This window comes from Neofelis nebulosa, chromosome 1, assembly GCF_028018385.1.
Source record: "Neofelis nebulosa isolate mNeoNeb1 chromosome 1, mNeoNeb1.pri, whole genome shotgun sequence".
In the NCBI taxonomy this organism is placed as follows: domain Eukaryota; kingdom Metazoa; phylum Chordata; class Mammalia; order Carnivora; family Felidae; genus Neofelis; species Neofelis nebulosa.
The window spans coordinates 69,496,698-69,515,568 of NC_080782.1; the positions used below are offsets into that span (position 1 = coordinate 69,496,698).

The 18,871-nt window shown below is 35.0% G+C and overlaps 1 protein-coding gene across 6 annotated transcripts in view; it reads left to right on the forward strand.

Annotated features, from left to right (window-relative positions):
• Positions 1-18,871, forward strand: part of TMEM232 (transmembrane protein 232) — a 219,725-nt gene that overhangs the window by 74,627 nt on the left and 126,227 nt on the right. For all 6 annotated transcript variants that reach the window (XM_058725234.1, XM_058725216.1, XM_058725207.1 and 3 more), the window contains one exon: positions 244-496. In XM_058725234.1, the coding sequence (XP_058581217.1) occupies positions 244-496 (253 nt within the window). The remainder of the gene's footprint in view (positions 1-243; positions 497-18,871) is intronic.

Genomic DNA, 18,871 nt, shown 5'->3' on the forward strand with positions numbered 1-18,871 from the left:
ATTGAAAAGTTGTTCTTTATAAACTTTTTAGATATTTGTAGTTTTTATTCCTTGAAGTAGATTTTATGCAATCTACCCACAGAAAACCTGTTTTTTAATTGAGTACATTTTAGAAATATTAGTTGGTGATGGTCTTTAACAGCTCTATAAAATTTGAAGATATTTCTTACCATGAGTACAGTATGTAGTTTTAATTATGACAGAGCATATCTTGATTATCTAATAACTATTTTCTCATTTTAGGAAGAAAGCTGCAAGGTAGATGATGTTTCCTGGGCCTGGAATGTTGTCTACATCTACACAACAATTCTTGCAGAAATTTGCTTGTATGCAGCCACTTCTAATTTGCGAAAAACTGCTTTTATTGGTTTCTGTGTCTGTACAAGATCACAAAAAGACATTTTACTCATGGATAAATCAGAAGAACCACCTAAATTGAAGGAAGCAAGTATTTTAGGTCTTTTGGACTATTTCTCTTCAAAAATGTCAGATAATTGTAAGTAAATTATTTCTCAACTTGTTGAGAAGTACTTCTTAAATGTCTCTATCTGCATATAGCAATAAGTATTTTATATTTTATTTTATATTTTTACAATATAGTGTTTTATTAGTTTCAAGTATATAATATAATGATTCAACAATTCCATACATCACCCAGCACTTATCACAAGTGTGCCCCTTAATCTCCATCACCTATTTAATTCACCCTCACAACAATCTCCCTTCTGGTAACCATCAGTTTGATCTCTATACTGAGAGTCTGTTTTGTGGGGTTTTTTTCTCTCTCTCCCTTTTTCCTTTGCTCGTGTTTTTGTGTTTTGTTTTGTTTGTTTCTTAAATTCCACATGAGTAAAATCATATGCTATTTGTCTTCCTCTGACTTATTTCACTTAGCATTATACACTCTAGCTCCATCCATGTCATTGCAAATGGTAACATTTCATTCTTTTTTATGACGGAATAGGAATAATATGTATATATACCACATATTCTTTATCCATTCATCTATTGATGGACATTTGGCTGCTTCCATAATTTGGCTATTGCAAATAATGCTGCTATAAACATAGCATGTAACCCTTTGAATTAGTGTTTTTATATATTTTGGGTAAATACCCAGTATTGCAATTATTGGATTGTATGGTAGTTCTATTTTTAACTTTTTTTTTTTTAACGTTTATTCATTTTTGAGAGACAGAGAGAGACAGAGGTTGAGTGGGAGAGGGGCAGGGAGAGAGGCAGACACAGAATCCGAAGCAGGCTCCAGGCTCCATACTGTCAGCACAGAGTCCCGATGTGGGGCTCGAACCCACAAACCACAAGGTCATGACCTGAGCTGAAGTCAGATGCTTAACTGATTGAGCCACCCAGACACCCAAAATTTTCTTCATCTTTGTCAGAACCAGAGAATGTACACCCTCTGGAAATAAACATTTGATCTCCTCCTCATGTTCATACAGGATTTTTGGCTTTCCTGTATCAGTCATTACCATATGTTCCTTTGCTTTACATGATGGTACAAATGCCTAGTCAACTATTTTTACCATCAAATGATAGGTTTTAAAAACTGTGTTGATGTGATTCTTTATACCTTGATTCTTACAGCATCACTGATTGATTTTTCCACATGAGGAAAATGATTTTTTCTGGGTTGTCCTGTATCATTGATAATGATCACCAGTTTTGTAAGACCACAGAAGAAAAAGCTCCAAAAGTAGTATAATCTGTGCAGGCATTGTCAAATGATTACTGGGGAGAATAGGTTTGTCTTTTTTGGAAAGTGACTTAACCTGGAGCTGTTGCTGTATTTAATTGAAAATGATTTTTTCCCATACTTTTATCCTTCAAGTAAGTAAATTTTTTGTTTAGAGTGAGAGAACTGGTCAGAAGTCACACAGATTTGTATTTTAATTCTATAATTTGTATCTTGGAATCCTACATCAAATTATTTAATTTTTCTGAATGATTACTCGATAATTATGATAAGACTACTATTCATATCATAACGCTTTTTATAAGAAAAAAATATAGAAACACAAATGCGTGGCGTAGTACATTGTGCATAGGAAAGGTTCAATAAAGGTTAATAGCTGTTATGGTTGTTAATGTAGTTGTTAATATTATAGTGAGAAAACATCAGTGAGGAGGGATTTTTTTTCCTAACACTTAGTACTATGTACACTTTATATCCTGGGGATGCTGTTTTATTTATATATAAAGATATAAATGACAGTGAAAAATATTTTAAATGGTATATATAATATATAAATAGTCTTTTTACTAATAAGTCAAATTGTGTTATCAAGGCTTTAATAGGAAAAAACCTCAAATCATAGTTTTATAAAGGCAATGTTATAGGACACTAAAATAATAATTTCCTTGAAGATAATTTCCTGGTGATCTCATCTGATATGGGAGCAGAACTTAAAGAATCTAGAAGAATGACTATTTAGCATGTTCCATTTTCATTCTGTGATTTTGTGTCACACAAGCTTTTCATAGAATCAGACATATAATAAGTCTAGAGTGAGCTCTCTGGCCAGTGATTGAAGTGCTGCCTTTTAGTTGATTGAATAGAAATTTCTACATATGCTTATATATACCAATTATACATTTAACATTTGCTACTGTGGACTTAACTGTGTCCCCCAAAATTCGTATCTCGAAACCATAGCCCACAATGTGACTGTATGCGGAGATGAAATAACGATGGTGGGGCCTGATATGTTTGAATTTGTGTCCTTGTAAGAAAAGACACCAGAGAGCTCACTCTCTCTACTATGTGAGGACACAGTAAGAAAGCAGCCGTCTAAAACCCAGGAAAAGAGCCCTCACCATAAACAGAATCAGCTGGCACCTTGATCTTGGAAATCCTAGCCAAGGATTTGGCTAGAAAAGAAATAAATTTCCCATCTTTAAGACTCTCAGTCTACGGTTTTTTGTTATGGCAGTTCAGTTATGCCTCCCAATGGGTGTTGTGCTGTAGGCAGATCTGAATATGCTCAGGTGCCTGACTAATCCTTATCTGAAACACAAATTTTTGCAACAGAGACTCCATTTTATTTATTTGCTTGTTTGCTTATAAGTTTTTAATTCCACTTAGTTAACATAGTGTTATGTTTGTTTTGGGTGTACAATATAGTGGCAGCATAGTCTCTAGATGAGACAATTTTGAGCTGGAAAAACATGAGGGAAGGTGATAAAAATTAATTTATTTAAATGCACAGAATTTTTGCTTGATCCCTGTTGAAATTCCAATTTTGGGAATCATTTTGCCTTGATGGGTCATAAAGGATGATAATAGTTAATTAACATTTATTGAGCTCTTACTATATGTCAGGTATTATTCTAGGCTAATTCATTAATCATTACAACGAGACTCTACCTAGTTATTCATATAATCCTCAATTTACAGATGAGAAAACTGAAACATGAAGAGTTTATTTGTCCAAGGAAATATATTTAGGAAACAGTACATCTGGGACTTAACCTAGGCAGTCTGGCTTCAGAGTCCATACTGACTACCTCACTATGCTGAACTAAGTAGGTTAGTTGACCTGCTGAATGAAAAATTTTAAAAATTATCCATTTGCATGTTGAAGAATGAAGAAGACGGCTGTGAGAAATTCTGATAGTCATTATCCTACAGCACTGTTTGGAAAAGCATTTTCATAGACTTTGTGTCATGTGTGCTCTTTATTTCTAATCTGAATTCTTAGGACTTGTTCTAAAATTTTGAATCAAAAAATCCTAAAACTGGAGTGTAGGAATCTGTATTATTAAGCCTACAGAAAACCTAACCTATAAATTTAGCTGTTAAGCAAGCTGCTAAAATGCTGTCCTAATCATAGAGGAAAATATCTCTCTTACTTGTTATTGCAGACCTTTATGCATCCAATTGGAGACTATTTATAATGTCAGGTGATTTATATATAATTTTACAAAGAGGGAAACATAGCTTTGTGTTGTACGCTATATTTTAAACACCATCTTCTGTGCTCCTACTTTGGTTTTCAGAGTGTTAAAATGATAGTTTTTTTTTTTTTTAATTCATGTTAGTTAACATATGATAAAATGAGAAGCTTTTAACAAGCCTTTATTATCTGGAATATGTGTTTTGAAATTAACACCTGAAAATGGTGTATTCTGTGAGAAACCTTCAGACACCGATTTAGTGTGTCTTGTGTAAGAAACATACAATGAATGAAAGAATCAAATATATCATAGAAAAGTAAAATTCTTGTTGATCATGTAGTCTCACTCAATGTACAAATCTCTGCTAGACCATTTGTGAATAGTCCACAGGCATATTCTGCCTAAAAGTCAACAGGAGGCACTGGGTGGCTCAGTCAGATAAGCATCCAACTCTTGGTTTCAGCTCGAGTTATGATCTCACGGTTCATGGGTTTGAGCCCCACATGGGGCTGTGTGCTGGCAGTGCAGGGCCTCCTTTGAATTCTGTCTCTCTCTGTCCCTTCCCTGCTCGTACTTTCTCTCTCTCTTTCAAAATAAATAAATAGACATTTAAAAAGAAAAGAAAAAAAAAAAGTCAACAGTGATCTGGAACTCCCTATCTCCCAAAGCAGGTCGTTCCACTTTTAAACACTGTAAACAATTCTTCCTTATATTAAAATGAAATCTATTTTTCTAACTTTGGTTTAGGTTTTGCCTCCTGGAGGCAATAAGAAAAAAAAAGTCTATTCCATTTCCCACATGCAAGCCCTTCAAATATTTGAAGATAATTGCATTGGTTCTCTTTCTCCACCTCTTCACTTTGCCATCATCTCCCATCTCTGCTTACTGCCAAGCTCCTGTGCAAACTTTTCGTAATACATAAAAAACATATTTCCAATATGGCTTATAATTAGCCTCTTAAGTTTGCTAGGAGGTCATAATGTTGTTAACTTAGAATTTGTAATAATTTATTTCAGTGTTATAATATGATGTGAGACCCAAGTATTTTTTCATTCAATGTTGTCTATGAATGAAAGAAAGTAAATATGACATTCTTCTTTTCATTCTTCTGTTGATAATTATTTTCTTAATCTGGTTATGCAATGATAGTGGTGAATGAAATATAGGTCTCAGTTGTAAAATAACTTTTTATGCTATATTTTGATTCATTTTAACTTGGTTTTGAAAAAACATTAGCACAGAGCAATAATTCCTTTTTAAAAAGCAAATGTAAGTGAATTGGAATCTTAGAACCAATTGAAACTCTTAATGGTACTGTATTAAATCTTCAGCATAACTTTTACCTTGGTGAAGGTTATTCAGAAAAGTATACGGTAACAAGGTTGTATTTATTATACATGGAAAATATTTAACTCCTTTAAAAATCTACAATCATGTTAGTGATAGAATTCAGGCAATCTTAATTCACAACTTTTTGTGTTGACAAATCTAAAATTACCACCGAGTATTTTATATATATATGGAAGTTAACCAAATGTATCTATTTGTCTTTTTCTTTTTTAAAAATAATCTTATCGTGGAAAGAGCACTTTACATGAGATTTACCCTCTTAAAAATTTAAATGTACAGTTCATTATTGTTGACTCTGGGTACATTGCTGTACAATAGATTTATAGAACTTACCTTGTTTGTTTTTTGTTTTTTTGTTTTTTTTTATTTATTTATTTTTGGGACAGAGAGAGACAGAGCATGAACGGGGGAGGGGCAGAGAGAGAGGGAGACACAGAATCGGAAACAGGCTCCAGGCTCCGAGCCATCAGCCCAGAGCCTGACGCGGGGCTCGAACTCACGGACCGCGAGATCGTGACCTGGCTGAAGTCGGACGCTTAACCGACTGCGCCACCCAGGCGCCCCAATTTGTTTTTTTTTTAAATGTTTATTTATTTTTGAGAGACAGAGAGACAGAACATGAGCGGGGAGGGGCAGAGAGAGAGGGAGACACAGAATCCGAAGCAGGCTCCAGGCTCTGAGCTGTCACGGTGCCCTACACAGGGCTTGAACCCACAAACCGCGAGATCACGACCTGAGCCGAAGCTGGACACTTAGCCGACTGAGCCACCCAGGCGCCCCTAGAACTTACCTTGTTTGATTGAAACTTTATGCCTCTTGGTTAGTAACTCCAATTTCTCCTTTCCCTCACTTTCTGGAAACCATACTCTTTGATTATAGTCTTCGATTTTATGAATATGACCATTATAGATACCTTATGTAAATGAAACCATGCAGTATTTGCCTTTCTGTGAGGGTCCTCTTTCACTCAGCATGATGTCCTCAAGATTCATCCATGCTGTTGCATATGATGGAATTTCCTTCATTTTTAAGGCTTAACAGTATTCCATTGTGAGTGTATACCACATTTTCTTCATCCACTGGCTTTATATTAGTTATGAAATTATAAAAATGAAGAATTATAAAACAGCTATTTAAAAAACTCATACAGAACCACAAAAGGCCTCGAATAGCCAAAGTAATTTTGAAGAAGAAGACCAAAGCAGGAGGCATCACAACCCCAGACTTTAGCCTCTACTACAAAGCTGTAATCATCAAGATAGCATGGTATTGGCACAAAAACAGACACATAGACCAATGGAATAGAATAGGAACCCCAGAACTAGACCCACAAACATATGGCCAACTCATCTTTGACAAAGCAGGAAAGAACATCCAATGGGAAAAAAACAGTCTCTAACAAATGGTGCTGGGAGAACTGGACAGCAACATGCAGAAGGTTGAAACTAGACCACTTTCTCACACCATTCACAAAAATAAACTCAAAATGGATAAAGGACCTGAATGTGAGACAGGAAACCATCAAAACCCTAGAGGAGAAAGCAGGAAAAGACCTCTCTGACATCAGCCGTAGCAATCTCTTACTCGGCACATCCCCAAAGGCAAGGGAATTAAAAGCAAAAATGAATTACTGGGACCTTATGAAGATAAAAAGCTTCTGCACACCAAAGGAAACAACCAACAAAACTAAAAGGCAACCAACGGAATGGGAAAAGATATTTGCAAATGACATATCGGACAAAGGGCTAGTATCCAAAATCTATAAAGAGCTCACCAAACTCCACACCTGAAAAACAAATAACCCAGTGAAGAAATGGGCAGAAAACATGAATAGACACTTCTCTAAAGAAGACATCCGGATGGCCAACAGGCACATGAAAAGATGCTCAACGTCGCTCCTCATCAGGGAAATACAAATCAAAACCACACTCAGATATCACCTCACACCTGCCAGAGTGGCCAAAATGAACAAATCAGGAGACTATAGATGCTGGAGAGGATGTGGAGAAATGGGAACCCTCTTGCACTGTTGGTGGGAATGCAAATTGGTGCAGCCACTCTGGAAAACAGTGTGGAGGTTCCTCAGAAAATTGAAAATAGACCTACCCTATGACCCAGCAATAGCACTGCTAGGAATTTACCCAAGGGATACAGGAGTCCTGATGCATAGGGGCACTTGTACCCCAATGTTTATAGCAGCACTCTCAACAATAGCCAAATTATGGAAAGAGCCTAAATGTCCGTCAACTGATGAATGGATAAAGAAATTGTGGTTTATATACACAATGGAGTACTACGTGGCAATGAGAAAGAATGAAATATGGCCCTTTGTAGCAATGTGGATGGAACTGGAGAGTGTGATACTAAGTGAAATAAGCCATACAGAGAAAGACAGATACCATATGGTTTCACTCTTATGTGGATCCTGAGAAACTTAACAGTAACCTATGGGGGAGGGGAAGGAAAAAAAAAAAAAAAAAGAGGTTAGAGTGGGAGAGAGCCAAAGCATAAGAGATTCTTAAAAAGTGAGAACAAACTGAGGGTTGATGGGGGGTGGGAGGGAGGGGAGGGTGGGTGATGGGTATTGAGGAGGGCACCTTTTGGGATGAGCACTGGGTGTTGTATGGAAACCAATTTGACAATAAATTTCATATATTGAAAAAAAAAACAACTTTTGCCGTAATCATCTTTTACTTACTCCAGGATAAATTATATTATTTTTAGTGCTCTAGGTAGGATATGTTTGGAGATTTATATTTGATCTATTCTCTCACATATGCTATCTCTAAGTTTAGTCTATATCTTTTAGAAAACACAGTTGTATTTTTAAAATGAAGGAAGAATTCAGAAATCGTCAGTCTGAAGATCTACATGCCCTGCTTTCTTTTGGATGTATTTGTAGGTCTATAACTTATCCTGCTGGGTATATCATTCTTTATTTCTTTCTGTCATCCTTTTAAACAAACTATAGTTTTCAAAAGAGGTATCACTGACCTCACTATTCCTGAAAAGCCCTATGCATACAAAACAATCTCATACCTTGTTAATATAGGTGGCAGGTGCTACTTAATGCACCAAATATCAGTCACTGAAAATTAGTTAACCCCTACTCGGATAAAATTACCACTTCCATCAGGCTTGTGAGATTTAAAAAAATAGAATATTCAGTTGATATCATGATACTGACAACATGAAATGTACCTGTTTGTTCTTTATTTGCAGGAAAGTATAGAGAATATTATAAATGGCTTAAAGAGAAAATAGATAATCCAGTCCAATTGAATAAGGATATTAGATATTTATTCTCTCTGCCTCTCATATTTCTATATGCTATCTGTTGTGGAACATATAAGATAAATATATGGAACAGAAAGGCTAATTTACTAACTTTTGCAAGCTTCAACACTAAACCTTTAATCTTCCCTAATACCTAGACTCCTTGCTTATATGTTACCTCATGTTTTTCTGAACTTTCTTTTGTACCTTTCCAGTGGACTTGGTCAAATTATAGCTTGTATTTTTAATAATTGTTTTACATCTCTTTGTTTGTTAGGAGTAGACTTGGCTACATGTAGTAAAAAATACATTAGATTAAACAAAATGAAAATTTATTTTTCTCCTACATAAAATAAATCCAGAAATAGGCAGTCTAAAGTTGGTTTTGGGATTAAGAGGTTCTCAGGGAGGCAGGTTCATTTTCTTTGCTATTCTGAGGGTTTAGAAGGGAATAATAATATCCATTTTCTACTAAGTCTTCTTAATAGAAAGTACACATAGCATTACCGCTGTAAACTCAATGGCTTAAATGTAATCATATGGCCACACCTAAGGAGAGTTTGTTTTGTTTTTTAAGTTAAGTATCAATAAGCCAAGCTAGGGTAGTGATTCATATTACTAAGGAAGAAGGGGAGAATGAATATTGTGAAGAAACTTACAATCTGTGTAAAGCTTCTTTTACCAAATTTTGTTCTCTCTTAGGTCAGAGAACATATTTTAGCCTTTCATGCCTCATCGTATATTAACTAAGGCATTGACTAAGGGTACCTCTAAATAAACAAGTATTGAATATTGAATGGATGAAGAAAAGGACATGGATACTGTATTGAGATCTAATTATGAGATGACATTTTCAATTCAAAATGGTTATTAAACACCATCTTTACCCATTGTATGTGTATAAATGTTTCACTTTTTCTCATTCTTTTTTTTTCCAAAATATTTAGCACAAATTCTTTTCAATCCACAAGAAAGGAGTTGTTTTTGTTTACTCATTATAATGTGAATGTGTATTTGGTGCATCATTCTATACTAATGACTCATGCAACATCAAAACAATTTAAAAGCAACTTTGGATAAACATGGGTATCATGTGGTTATGGAGAGTAGGATTTCAATCTGTAGTTTGAAGCGGCAATTTTGCTTACTTCTGAATTTGGAGAAGGGAAGAACTGGGGATGAGGCAAGTAAAGATGGTGAGTGCTAAATAAGCATGAATAGTTAATGAAGCTATTATGGAAACCAGCCTATCGGAAATGGATCCTTGGTCCTGGAATGTAATGTGTAATATACACAGTAATAAAGGCATTGGATTTCAGGATAAATTTGTATTTCTCTTTAAACATTGGACGTTTCTGGTAGCATTTGACAACTTTCATGTGAGGAAAATTAATTTGGACATCAGAATATTTAGACTTGCAAAGTAAACACATCCTATCTACTCCTATCTTGAACACTTGGAATTTTAGTTCACTGAAGGTAGGGCTTATTGTGATGATTATGGATTCCTACTTCAAAAATGTCATTAACTTATCCGTAGAAAAATCTCCTTCAATTTCCCCATGAGCACAGGTTTATTTACAGAGAAACTAATGACATTTAATTTTCAGGACATTTTACCACATAGGACCCTTTTATTTTTTATTTTTTTTTAAATTTTATTTAGTTAACATACAGTGCAATATAGGTTTCAGGAGTAGAATTCAGTGATTCATCACTTACGTGTAACACCTAGTGCTCATTACAAGTGCCCTCCTTAATACCCATAGGGAATATCCCTTCACAGAAAAATGTCTTTTTTTTAAACTTGCAAAAATAAGAATTTTTAAAAATGTTCATATATTTATTTTGAGAGATAGAGAAAGAATATGCATGAGTAGGGGAAGACCAGACAGAAGGGGAGAGAGACAATCCCAGGTAGATTGCACATTGTCAAAGCAGAGCCCAACATGGGGCTCGATCCCACAACTCTGGGATCATGATCTGAGTCAACATCAAGAGTTGGACGCTTAACGAACTGAGCCACCCAGGTGCCCCAAGAATTTTTTATAGTTTTTGTAAAAGAGGGCTTCAAAATTATTTATGCTCTTATAAAATCTAAATCTGCCTCACTCACAGGTTGGAGTACCTTAAATGCTAACAACTCATAACCATCCTGCATATTAATATTAACATTGCTCTTTACATCCAGTAAGCATTCTATCAAGTTTATGTGTATTGAATTAAACTTAATACCTTCCAGCCTGTTAGGTAACTGAGAAAGACCATTCAATGTGTTGAGGATAATTATAGTTAGCAAAAACAATTATAAGTTGAGTTGAAGAGTAATTTAATAAAGTTATTTTTAAAATTATTTTTGAATCATAATGAATATCTCTTTCCCTCTCAAATGTTCTAGAGTGGTTGCTGGTCCCAAACCTTGTCATTAAAATATGGTTTATTCTGGGTATCCTTACAACCAGTTATCAGGGAAAAGTAATAAAATGTATATTAATACAGAAGAATATTTACTTTTTAGACAATTTTACTTTCAATTATAAGATGGAAGAGCTCTTGACCTGTTGCCACAGGTCAGTGTTATCTTTATATACCTGCATGAACATACTCACTCAAAATATATCTAGCATTAGGTGCACAATTAGAATGTACTGGGCAAATTAAACTCACAATACTATATTTAGGAATAATTTGGAGAATAATTTCTAGAATTCAAAATGTGTTCTCTCCCAATTCCTAAACTTGGTGAAGAGAATATTCAAAACATACCATTCTGTCTTATGAATGCATGTACATGTACAAATCCTAAGTGAAATACCAATAGACCAATTTCAGCAGTGTGTTAACAGCATACCATATTTATTCTGTTCATTCTAGGAATCCAAGGAGAGACCAATATTAGGACATTTAAATATCTTATAACTAAGGAAAAACGAGTCACTCTTTTTTTTTGTTTATTTATTTTGAGAGAGAGAGAGAGAGAGAGAGAGAGAGAGCAAGCATGAGTAGGAGAGGTGCAGAGAAAGAGAGGGAGAGAGAAAGGGAGAGAGACAATCTGCTGACAGTGCAGAGCCCGACAGGTGACTCAATCTCACCAACCATGAGATCATGACCTGAGCTGAAATCAAGAGTCCGATGCTCAACCAGCTGAGTCATGCAAGCACCCCAGGAAATAAGAGCTGTTCTTCATAGATGCCAAAATGGAATTGATTCAACTAAAAACACATGCCTGATTTTTCAAAAAAGATAAAGCAAACAGGGTAAAAACAAGAAATATAAGGGTACTTTCTTAAATTGATGTGTATTCATCAGAAACCAAAATTAACATTATCCTTAAGAATAACTAAAAATAATCCCATTTAAATTAACTGAAAGTCAAAGATTTCTATATTAATTGCTTATATTTTACCACATTCTGATATCCTCGCCAATATAAAACAAAAAGAAAAAAGCAAGTATAATATTGGAAAAGCACTTATGAGTGATCCAATGTCTATTTTGAATAGCCAAAAGTATGAAAATAATATTAGCACTAATTAAATAAAATGGTTACTTACAAGAAACATTATTGTCAATAACTTTACAACATATCAGTAAAAACTAAACAGGAAAAAAAAACCCCTCTGGTAATAGTGTAAAAACAGCAAAATTGTAAGGAATTCTTATATGAAAGAACAAACCCCATAAAAGAAGACTTGAAATAAATGAATATAAATTTACATATTATAAAGAAATAGACTCTCCCTAAATTAATCTAGAAATTAAATGTAATTCTAAGAGAATAGTCAAAAGAATAGAAGTTGGCAAGTCTATTCTATAGAAAATCTGGAGGATTATAGTCAAGAAAACTTAGAAAAATAGCAGGCATTTTCTTGAACATAAAACAATATAAAATTCTCTGTATTCTACTAGTAAAATAACTAGTCTGTCTGGATTAATAGATTTTCATAACAGAATATAAAATATCTATATATTTGTATATGTATCTGTGACTATGATATTTACCTTTTGCCATATTTTTTGCCATATTTTTTGATATAGAAGATGCATTAGTATATAAGATGTCTTAGTTTTATAAGAACTATTTTTGAAAATATTAATTACTTCTATCATTTGGGCATATTTTAAAGTATCCCTGTACAATTAAACCCATTATTTGTGAATATAATTACATTACATTAAATACTGCAATCAACAGGAAATCATAAAAACTGAGATGCAGTCATATTTTACTAGAAAGTATGAATGAAGTTCATTAAAAGTAAATAATGTTCCACATTTTAGTTAACACTGAAAACTAACAAGAACACCATTAAATTTTTAAAAACTGGGTAAATTCCTGAAAAACACACCATAGTAAAAACATGTAGCAAAATGATTTTTAGAAGGAATTTCCAGATCATTCTTATACATGAGTAAGTATCTTACTGAATGTTAGTATACAGGCAAACACAGGTTGGAAAGGGATGACAGAGATTCTAATAGGAAGCTGCCTTTCAATAAATTTCCTTCTGGCTTAGTAGGCTGAAAAAATGAAAATAAGTACTCGTAATTGTTTCAATTTTTATTCTCAAACCCCAGAGGATCATTATCTTTCAAGTTAGGTAAATCATGATTCCAAAATTTGAAAACCCTTCATCCCTGCAGAGATCCAGAAGATTGTCTTTATTGCTGACATTTACTGTTTTAGGATCTGATGGTCATCAGTCATGAGACAGCACATTGTCCTTAGTACTACAAAGGACATATCTAATTCCATTTTTAAAATGATTCCATTGCTATTTTTTGTTTCACTCTACCCTATGACATTTAACACACTTCAACTTGAGTAATTGTTTAGATCTTTTCCTTTATTTATTATTCTCACCTCAAAATTCGGAACTGGTATCTATCCATATTACTCATCCTTCCTTCAAATACCTTATTGATTGACACATCTAAAAGCAGAAATTTTCTGGTCAGCTTGGTGGGTAGTTAATTCTCTCCTTAACAAATTCTATTATGTGATGCCATTTTCCCTAATAGCCCAAGGCTTGGACAACACTTGTCTCATAATTTCATTCCTTCCTCACCCATCTGATTTTTACATTAGACTAGGGTAAACAAATCACTTAACAGGATGGAAGCTATTTATTATCTTGCTTAATGAAGAACACAGAGACTTTTATTGGTTCACAGATGTCATCAAGATTCTGTCTCTTTATATCTTTCTATTCTACTTCTCAGGGATGTTGGATTTTTATTCCTATGCTTGTTATCTCATTATTAAAAGAGCTTTCTAGCTCTAGACATCACAGACTCACGTAGCATTGCAAGGCAAGAGGAAAGAGAAGGGATGATACTGGCTTTTTTTCTAAAGAGTCTGTCCACCTTATAAAACAAAAGATTTCCAGGAAGCACTCCAGAAGACTGTCCCTTGTGTGAAACTGACAGGATAACTGGTTTCATGACTAGCTACAAGGAAGGCTGGAAAAGTAAATGCCTGGTGAAGAGAAGCATTTGTGATGGCTCTGAAGAATTCATTCCCATTATCTGGGTACAAATAGGGTTCTATTTTTTTTTAATTTTTTTTTTAACGTTTATTAATTTTTGAGACAGAGGGAGACAGAGCATGAACGGGGGAGGGGCAGAGAGAGAGGGAGACACAGAATCGGAAACAGGCTCCAGGCTCTGAACCATTAGCCCAGAGCCCGATGCGGGGCTCGAACTCACAGACCGCGAGATCGTGACCTGAACTGAAGTCGGACGCTTAACCGACTGAGCCACCCAGGCGCCCCAAATAGGGTTCTATTTTTAAGAAAGGGGCAAAATTTGGCTGGTAGGTCAGCAACTACCTACAGTGTTTAAAAGTTAGAAAAGATGGAAAGTTTGTGCCATCCGCTCAACATACTAACACAACTTAGTAATGTATTTTATGATGCATAAATTTTAATAGTCATGGTGTTAGCAATTTGAGTAGTCAAAGTGTTTACTCCTTTGGAGTTTACCATCTTGTTTGATAATATATCCAGTGTCAGAAACACTTTGTATTTGGTTGATATTTATAAAAGTGGAAAATTAGTTTGTCACATTATTAGTCAAATACCAGTAAAACATATTTTATTTTCATATTCACCTGGTGTATTTTTGTGCTATTTTTGTTTTTACCTGAATATATAGTACATATATTCTTTTTTTTTTAACGTTTTTTTTAAATTTTTTTTTTATTTTTGAGACAGGGAGAGACAGAGCATGAATGGGGGAGGGCCAGAGAGAGGGAGACAGAATTGAAACAGGCTCAGGGCTCTGAGCTGTCAGCACAGGGGCCTGATGCGGGGCTCGAACTCACGGACCGCGAGATCGTGACCTGAGCTGAAGTCGGCGCTCAACCAACTGAGCCACCCAGGCGCCCCTATAGTACATATATTCTTAATAAAAGTGATGCTCCATTATGTTGATCCTCTAAAATTTTTGATAACCCCTGTCCTTGTTATCATTTAAAATTGATGAGTTGTCTCTTTTTTGATACTGAATTACTTTAGTTACATTTGTATATTAGTACTTCATGGTGGGGGTGGGAAGGGGTTACACCTGGATATGTTGCTAGGCAACTGGCCCTGAGCCTGGGATCTCAGAGACTGCCGGGAGCTGAGAGAGGAACTGCTACAGGTACTCTATTTTCCTTCCATTTAATGTAGCCTTTGGCTGAGCTGCTGTCAGTGCCCTTGGGGATGCGGGGGTGGGGGTGGGGGGGAGGCAGAGGACAATGGCTTCAGTTCATAACGTGTGAGAAGAGCTGAGAACTTTAAGTATGAGGTGAAGGAAGAGTCCCTGTGGTCAAATATTTCCTGGATATGAGCTATATTTTGTGATCTAAGATTACTTTATACCCAACAAACATGGGAAAAGTTAATCATTTTCTTCTCTGTCAATACTGTCTCAGCAATCAAAACTTAATCTGTATGGATTGTAGAAAATAGTTTTTAATTGTAGAGACAAGACCTAATCTTCTAACTTTATATGAGGATCTTCATAAAGCACAAATAACTAGGATAAAGGGTTACCATGATTTTTGAAAGTTAAATGTTGCTACTTTTCCCAGGAAGTTTTGCTCCCATCCAACAAATAAATCTTAATCTAGCTCTGTATATGTTTAACTAAAAGATTCCTATTTCCTCATTCTGTTTATTCCCTTTTGGGTTGCTACTATTTCTTTTGGTTGGACAGGCTAAAACAACATGCTGGACTTTTCAGCCAAAAAGCCTTTGACTGTGTAAAAGTCTTTACTTAAACAGAGGAGCTGAAAATCTCATGGGAACATTCCTCACATTTTTGAAGCATAAATACAAAGGTATATCCCATTTGAGCCAATGGTCTAAAATCCATCTGTGGCTGAACATAGTGAAAAAAAGACCCAGGAACTAGAAATCATGCGAGATTTTGTAAAAGTATTAATGGTGCTAAAGTATGTTACAATGTGCAGTTTTAGAAACCAATTTTTGTAATAATATGCCTTAGCCGGGAATAAAAAGAATAATATAGTTGTTGGCTTTCTATGCAAATTAATTTAGAAGCAAATGTATATACATTAATGAAAATAGCTCAGTTAGGTACTTGTAACTTCCTTTGTTATACCAGCCAGAATTATATTAAGATTCTCCAGAGTGTTTTTGATTGATTTTTTTCTGTCATTAATCTGGTCCAGAAATGAATATAATACCCTAGAGTCAGTTTGCTTTTTACCCCTCACATCTATCAAAAGTAGCCTGATAATATGTTCATGGGTACAGAGGTCTCTAATCTAATACATTATTCCTATGTTTGATCCAGGTGTTTCTTACTGTTTTGAGTGAATAGTTCTTTTTAAGTACTTGCTAAGTAGTTACTTATAGGAAGAAATAATAGAAGCCCCCCCAAAAGGGTGAAGGATGAAAAAATTAGGTAACAGGAGGAAGAAAAACGGCACCAAAATGGCTCCATTATAGATGAATATATGTGCACTGAACTAGACTCGGTGTCAGAAATCTGGAGTGTCAGAAGTTTGGGATGAGTCTCAGCTCAGCTGTCATGTCCTAGATTATGGTAGCTGGCTATACCTTTCAGAATCTTAGTTTCTTCAAGATTATGGATTTTAAAAGAAATTTGCATGTACCATGCTTATAAACGTAAAGTTCTTCTTTTTTTTTTTAAATTTCCAAAAGAATCTTTATTATTTTCTTCTTTTTCTTTTTTTGTTTGTTGCCCCTTGGATACAAAAACCTGTGAGGATTAACTACTTCCATAGAGATAATCTAAAATCTTGGTGCTATTCTTTAGTTTAATAAAATTGAAAATAAATCCATAAAATAGAAATGTGATGTTTCTTTAATTGATTTATAAGAATCATAGTTCTTGAAAAGCAAATGAACCACTTTCTTCTTTGGTTCCCAGTTAAAACTCCAGAAGATAATTATTTTCTTTTCTTTTTTTTTTTTTTGAAGATAATTATTTTTAATCAACAATGCAAATTACTTGACAATGCAAAAGATCATAAAAGTTAAGAAAGGGAAATTCTACTCAGTTCCTTAAATGTCTATAGTCATTTTGGCATCCTATTTGCCATCACGTTTCAGTTAACTGTCCCATGCTAATATAGGAATCAGCTGACTTTTGCTTTTTGTTTTCTATATTACCTACAACAAACACTGAGCAAGTTAGTAATACTTTGGTTCTCTTTAGTTTATTCTGTTGGGTATTTGTTTAATATGCATAATGATCAAATACGATGATATATTCAAAATAATTTTATCCACATTTAATATGTATGTATATTTAGATACATAATTATTTCTATAGTGTAACTTTCTGAAAACAAAGAGTACCTTGGAATTCCTATTTATTCTACTAGTCATCCAAAATATACTCCCCCATCTCTTTTGTTATCTCCTATGAAGTTCAGGAGTCTTCAACACTACCCTCACTTCTGAAATCACCTATGAAGTTTGGGCATCCCCAAGACAACCCTCAGGTTTGCTAATTTGTTACAAGAACTAACAAAACTCAGCAAAGACATTTTAGTCATGGTTACGGTTTATTACAGTAAAAAAAATAAAGATTAAAATTAGCCAAGGAAAAGGTACATAAGGCAGAGTCCAAGACAGTTCCAAGCATTGAGCTACCCATTGTCCTCTCCCAGTGGGGTTGTGCAGAGACCATTCACTTCTCCTAGTAGTGATGTATGACAATTTGCATAGACTATTGTCAACTATGGAAGGTCATCAAGCTTTAGTATTCAAAATTTTTACTGGGGCTCATTCACGTGCACATGGCTGACCCTGGTCTCTGGTCCTTACAGAGGCCAAATTGATACCGTGGCCTAAGGCTCCCAGATAAACAAAACATTCTTATCAGACAGGACATTCTAATGCCTAAGAGTCAGGCAATGGCAAAAGCCAGCCCTCTCTTTGGACATTGTTAATTCTTAACTGTACAACTCCCAAGTCTATGTACTCCTCACTTTTCTTCTAGACTACTGCAAAAAACTAAGAGTCTCCCTGTTTCCTTAATGCTCCCTAGAACCCATTTTCCATCGGGAAGCCCAAAAGATTTTTAAAACATGAAGCAGGTTTGTTCATTTCAAATGCTCTGTTAACTTTTCATTACACTAAGAATAAATTCCAAACTCCTTTCCATGGCTTACAAATTGGCCATGATCATTCAGAGGGTGCCTCTGCACTCACAGATGCTGCATTTCCTCCCACTCCTTGGATGGTTAACTTTTTAAAAATGCATTAGATCTTGTCTTGAATATGATGCTTCATGGTGGTCTTTCTCTCATTGTGTCTATAGTTTTCTTCTCTAGTCACTGTTGAACACATTAACACCTTCTATTATTTTCCTAACACTCATTATCAACTGACACTGTCCTGTTTATTTTTTTAGTATCTGTCTTTCTCTACTAGCATTAAGTGTCCTGAGAGCAGTTACACTGTCTTTTTCTTTGGCACATTAGAACAGCAGTTGGTACATAGCATTGACTCAGTAAATATTTGTTAAATGCCTGGCTTGCTGACTGGTTCTTATCCATTGGTTTCTTGGCATTGATCTAGTTCTTTTCCTATATATGGCATTTCACAAAGACCATGTTTTACACTACATTTTACATTCAGGTTACCTTTTAGTGATACATTTGATTCTGCCAAATTATATTTCTCAAAATTAGGGGCGCCTGGGTGGCGCAGTCGGTTAAGCGTCCGACTTCAGCCAGGTCACGATCTCGCGGTCCGTGAGTTCGAGCCCCGCGTCAGGCTCTGGGCTGATGGCTCGGAGCCTGGAGCCTGTTTCCGATTCTGTGTCTCCCTCTCTCACTGCCCCT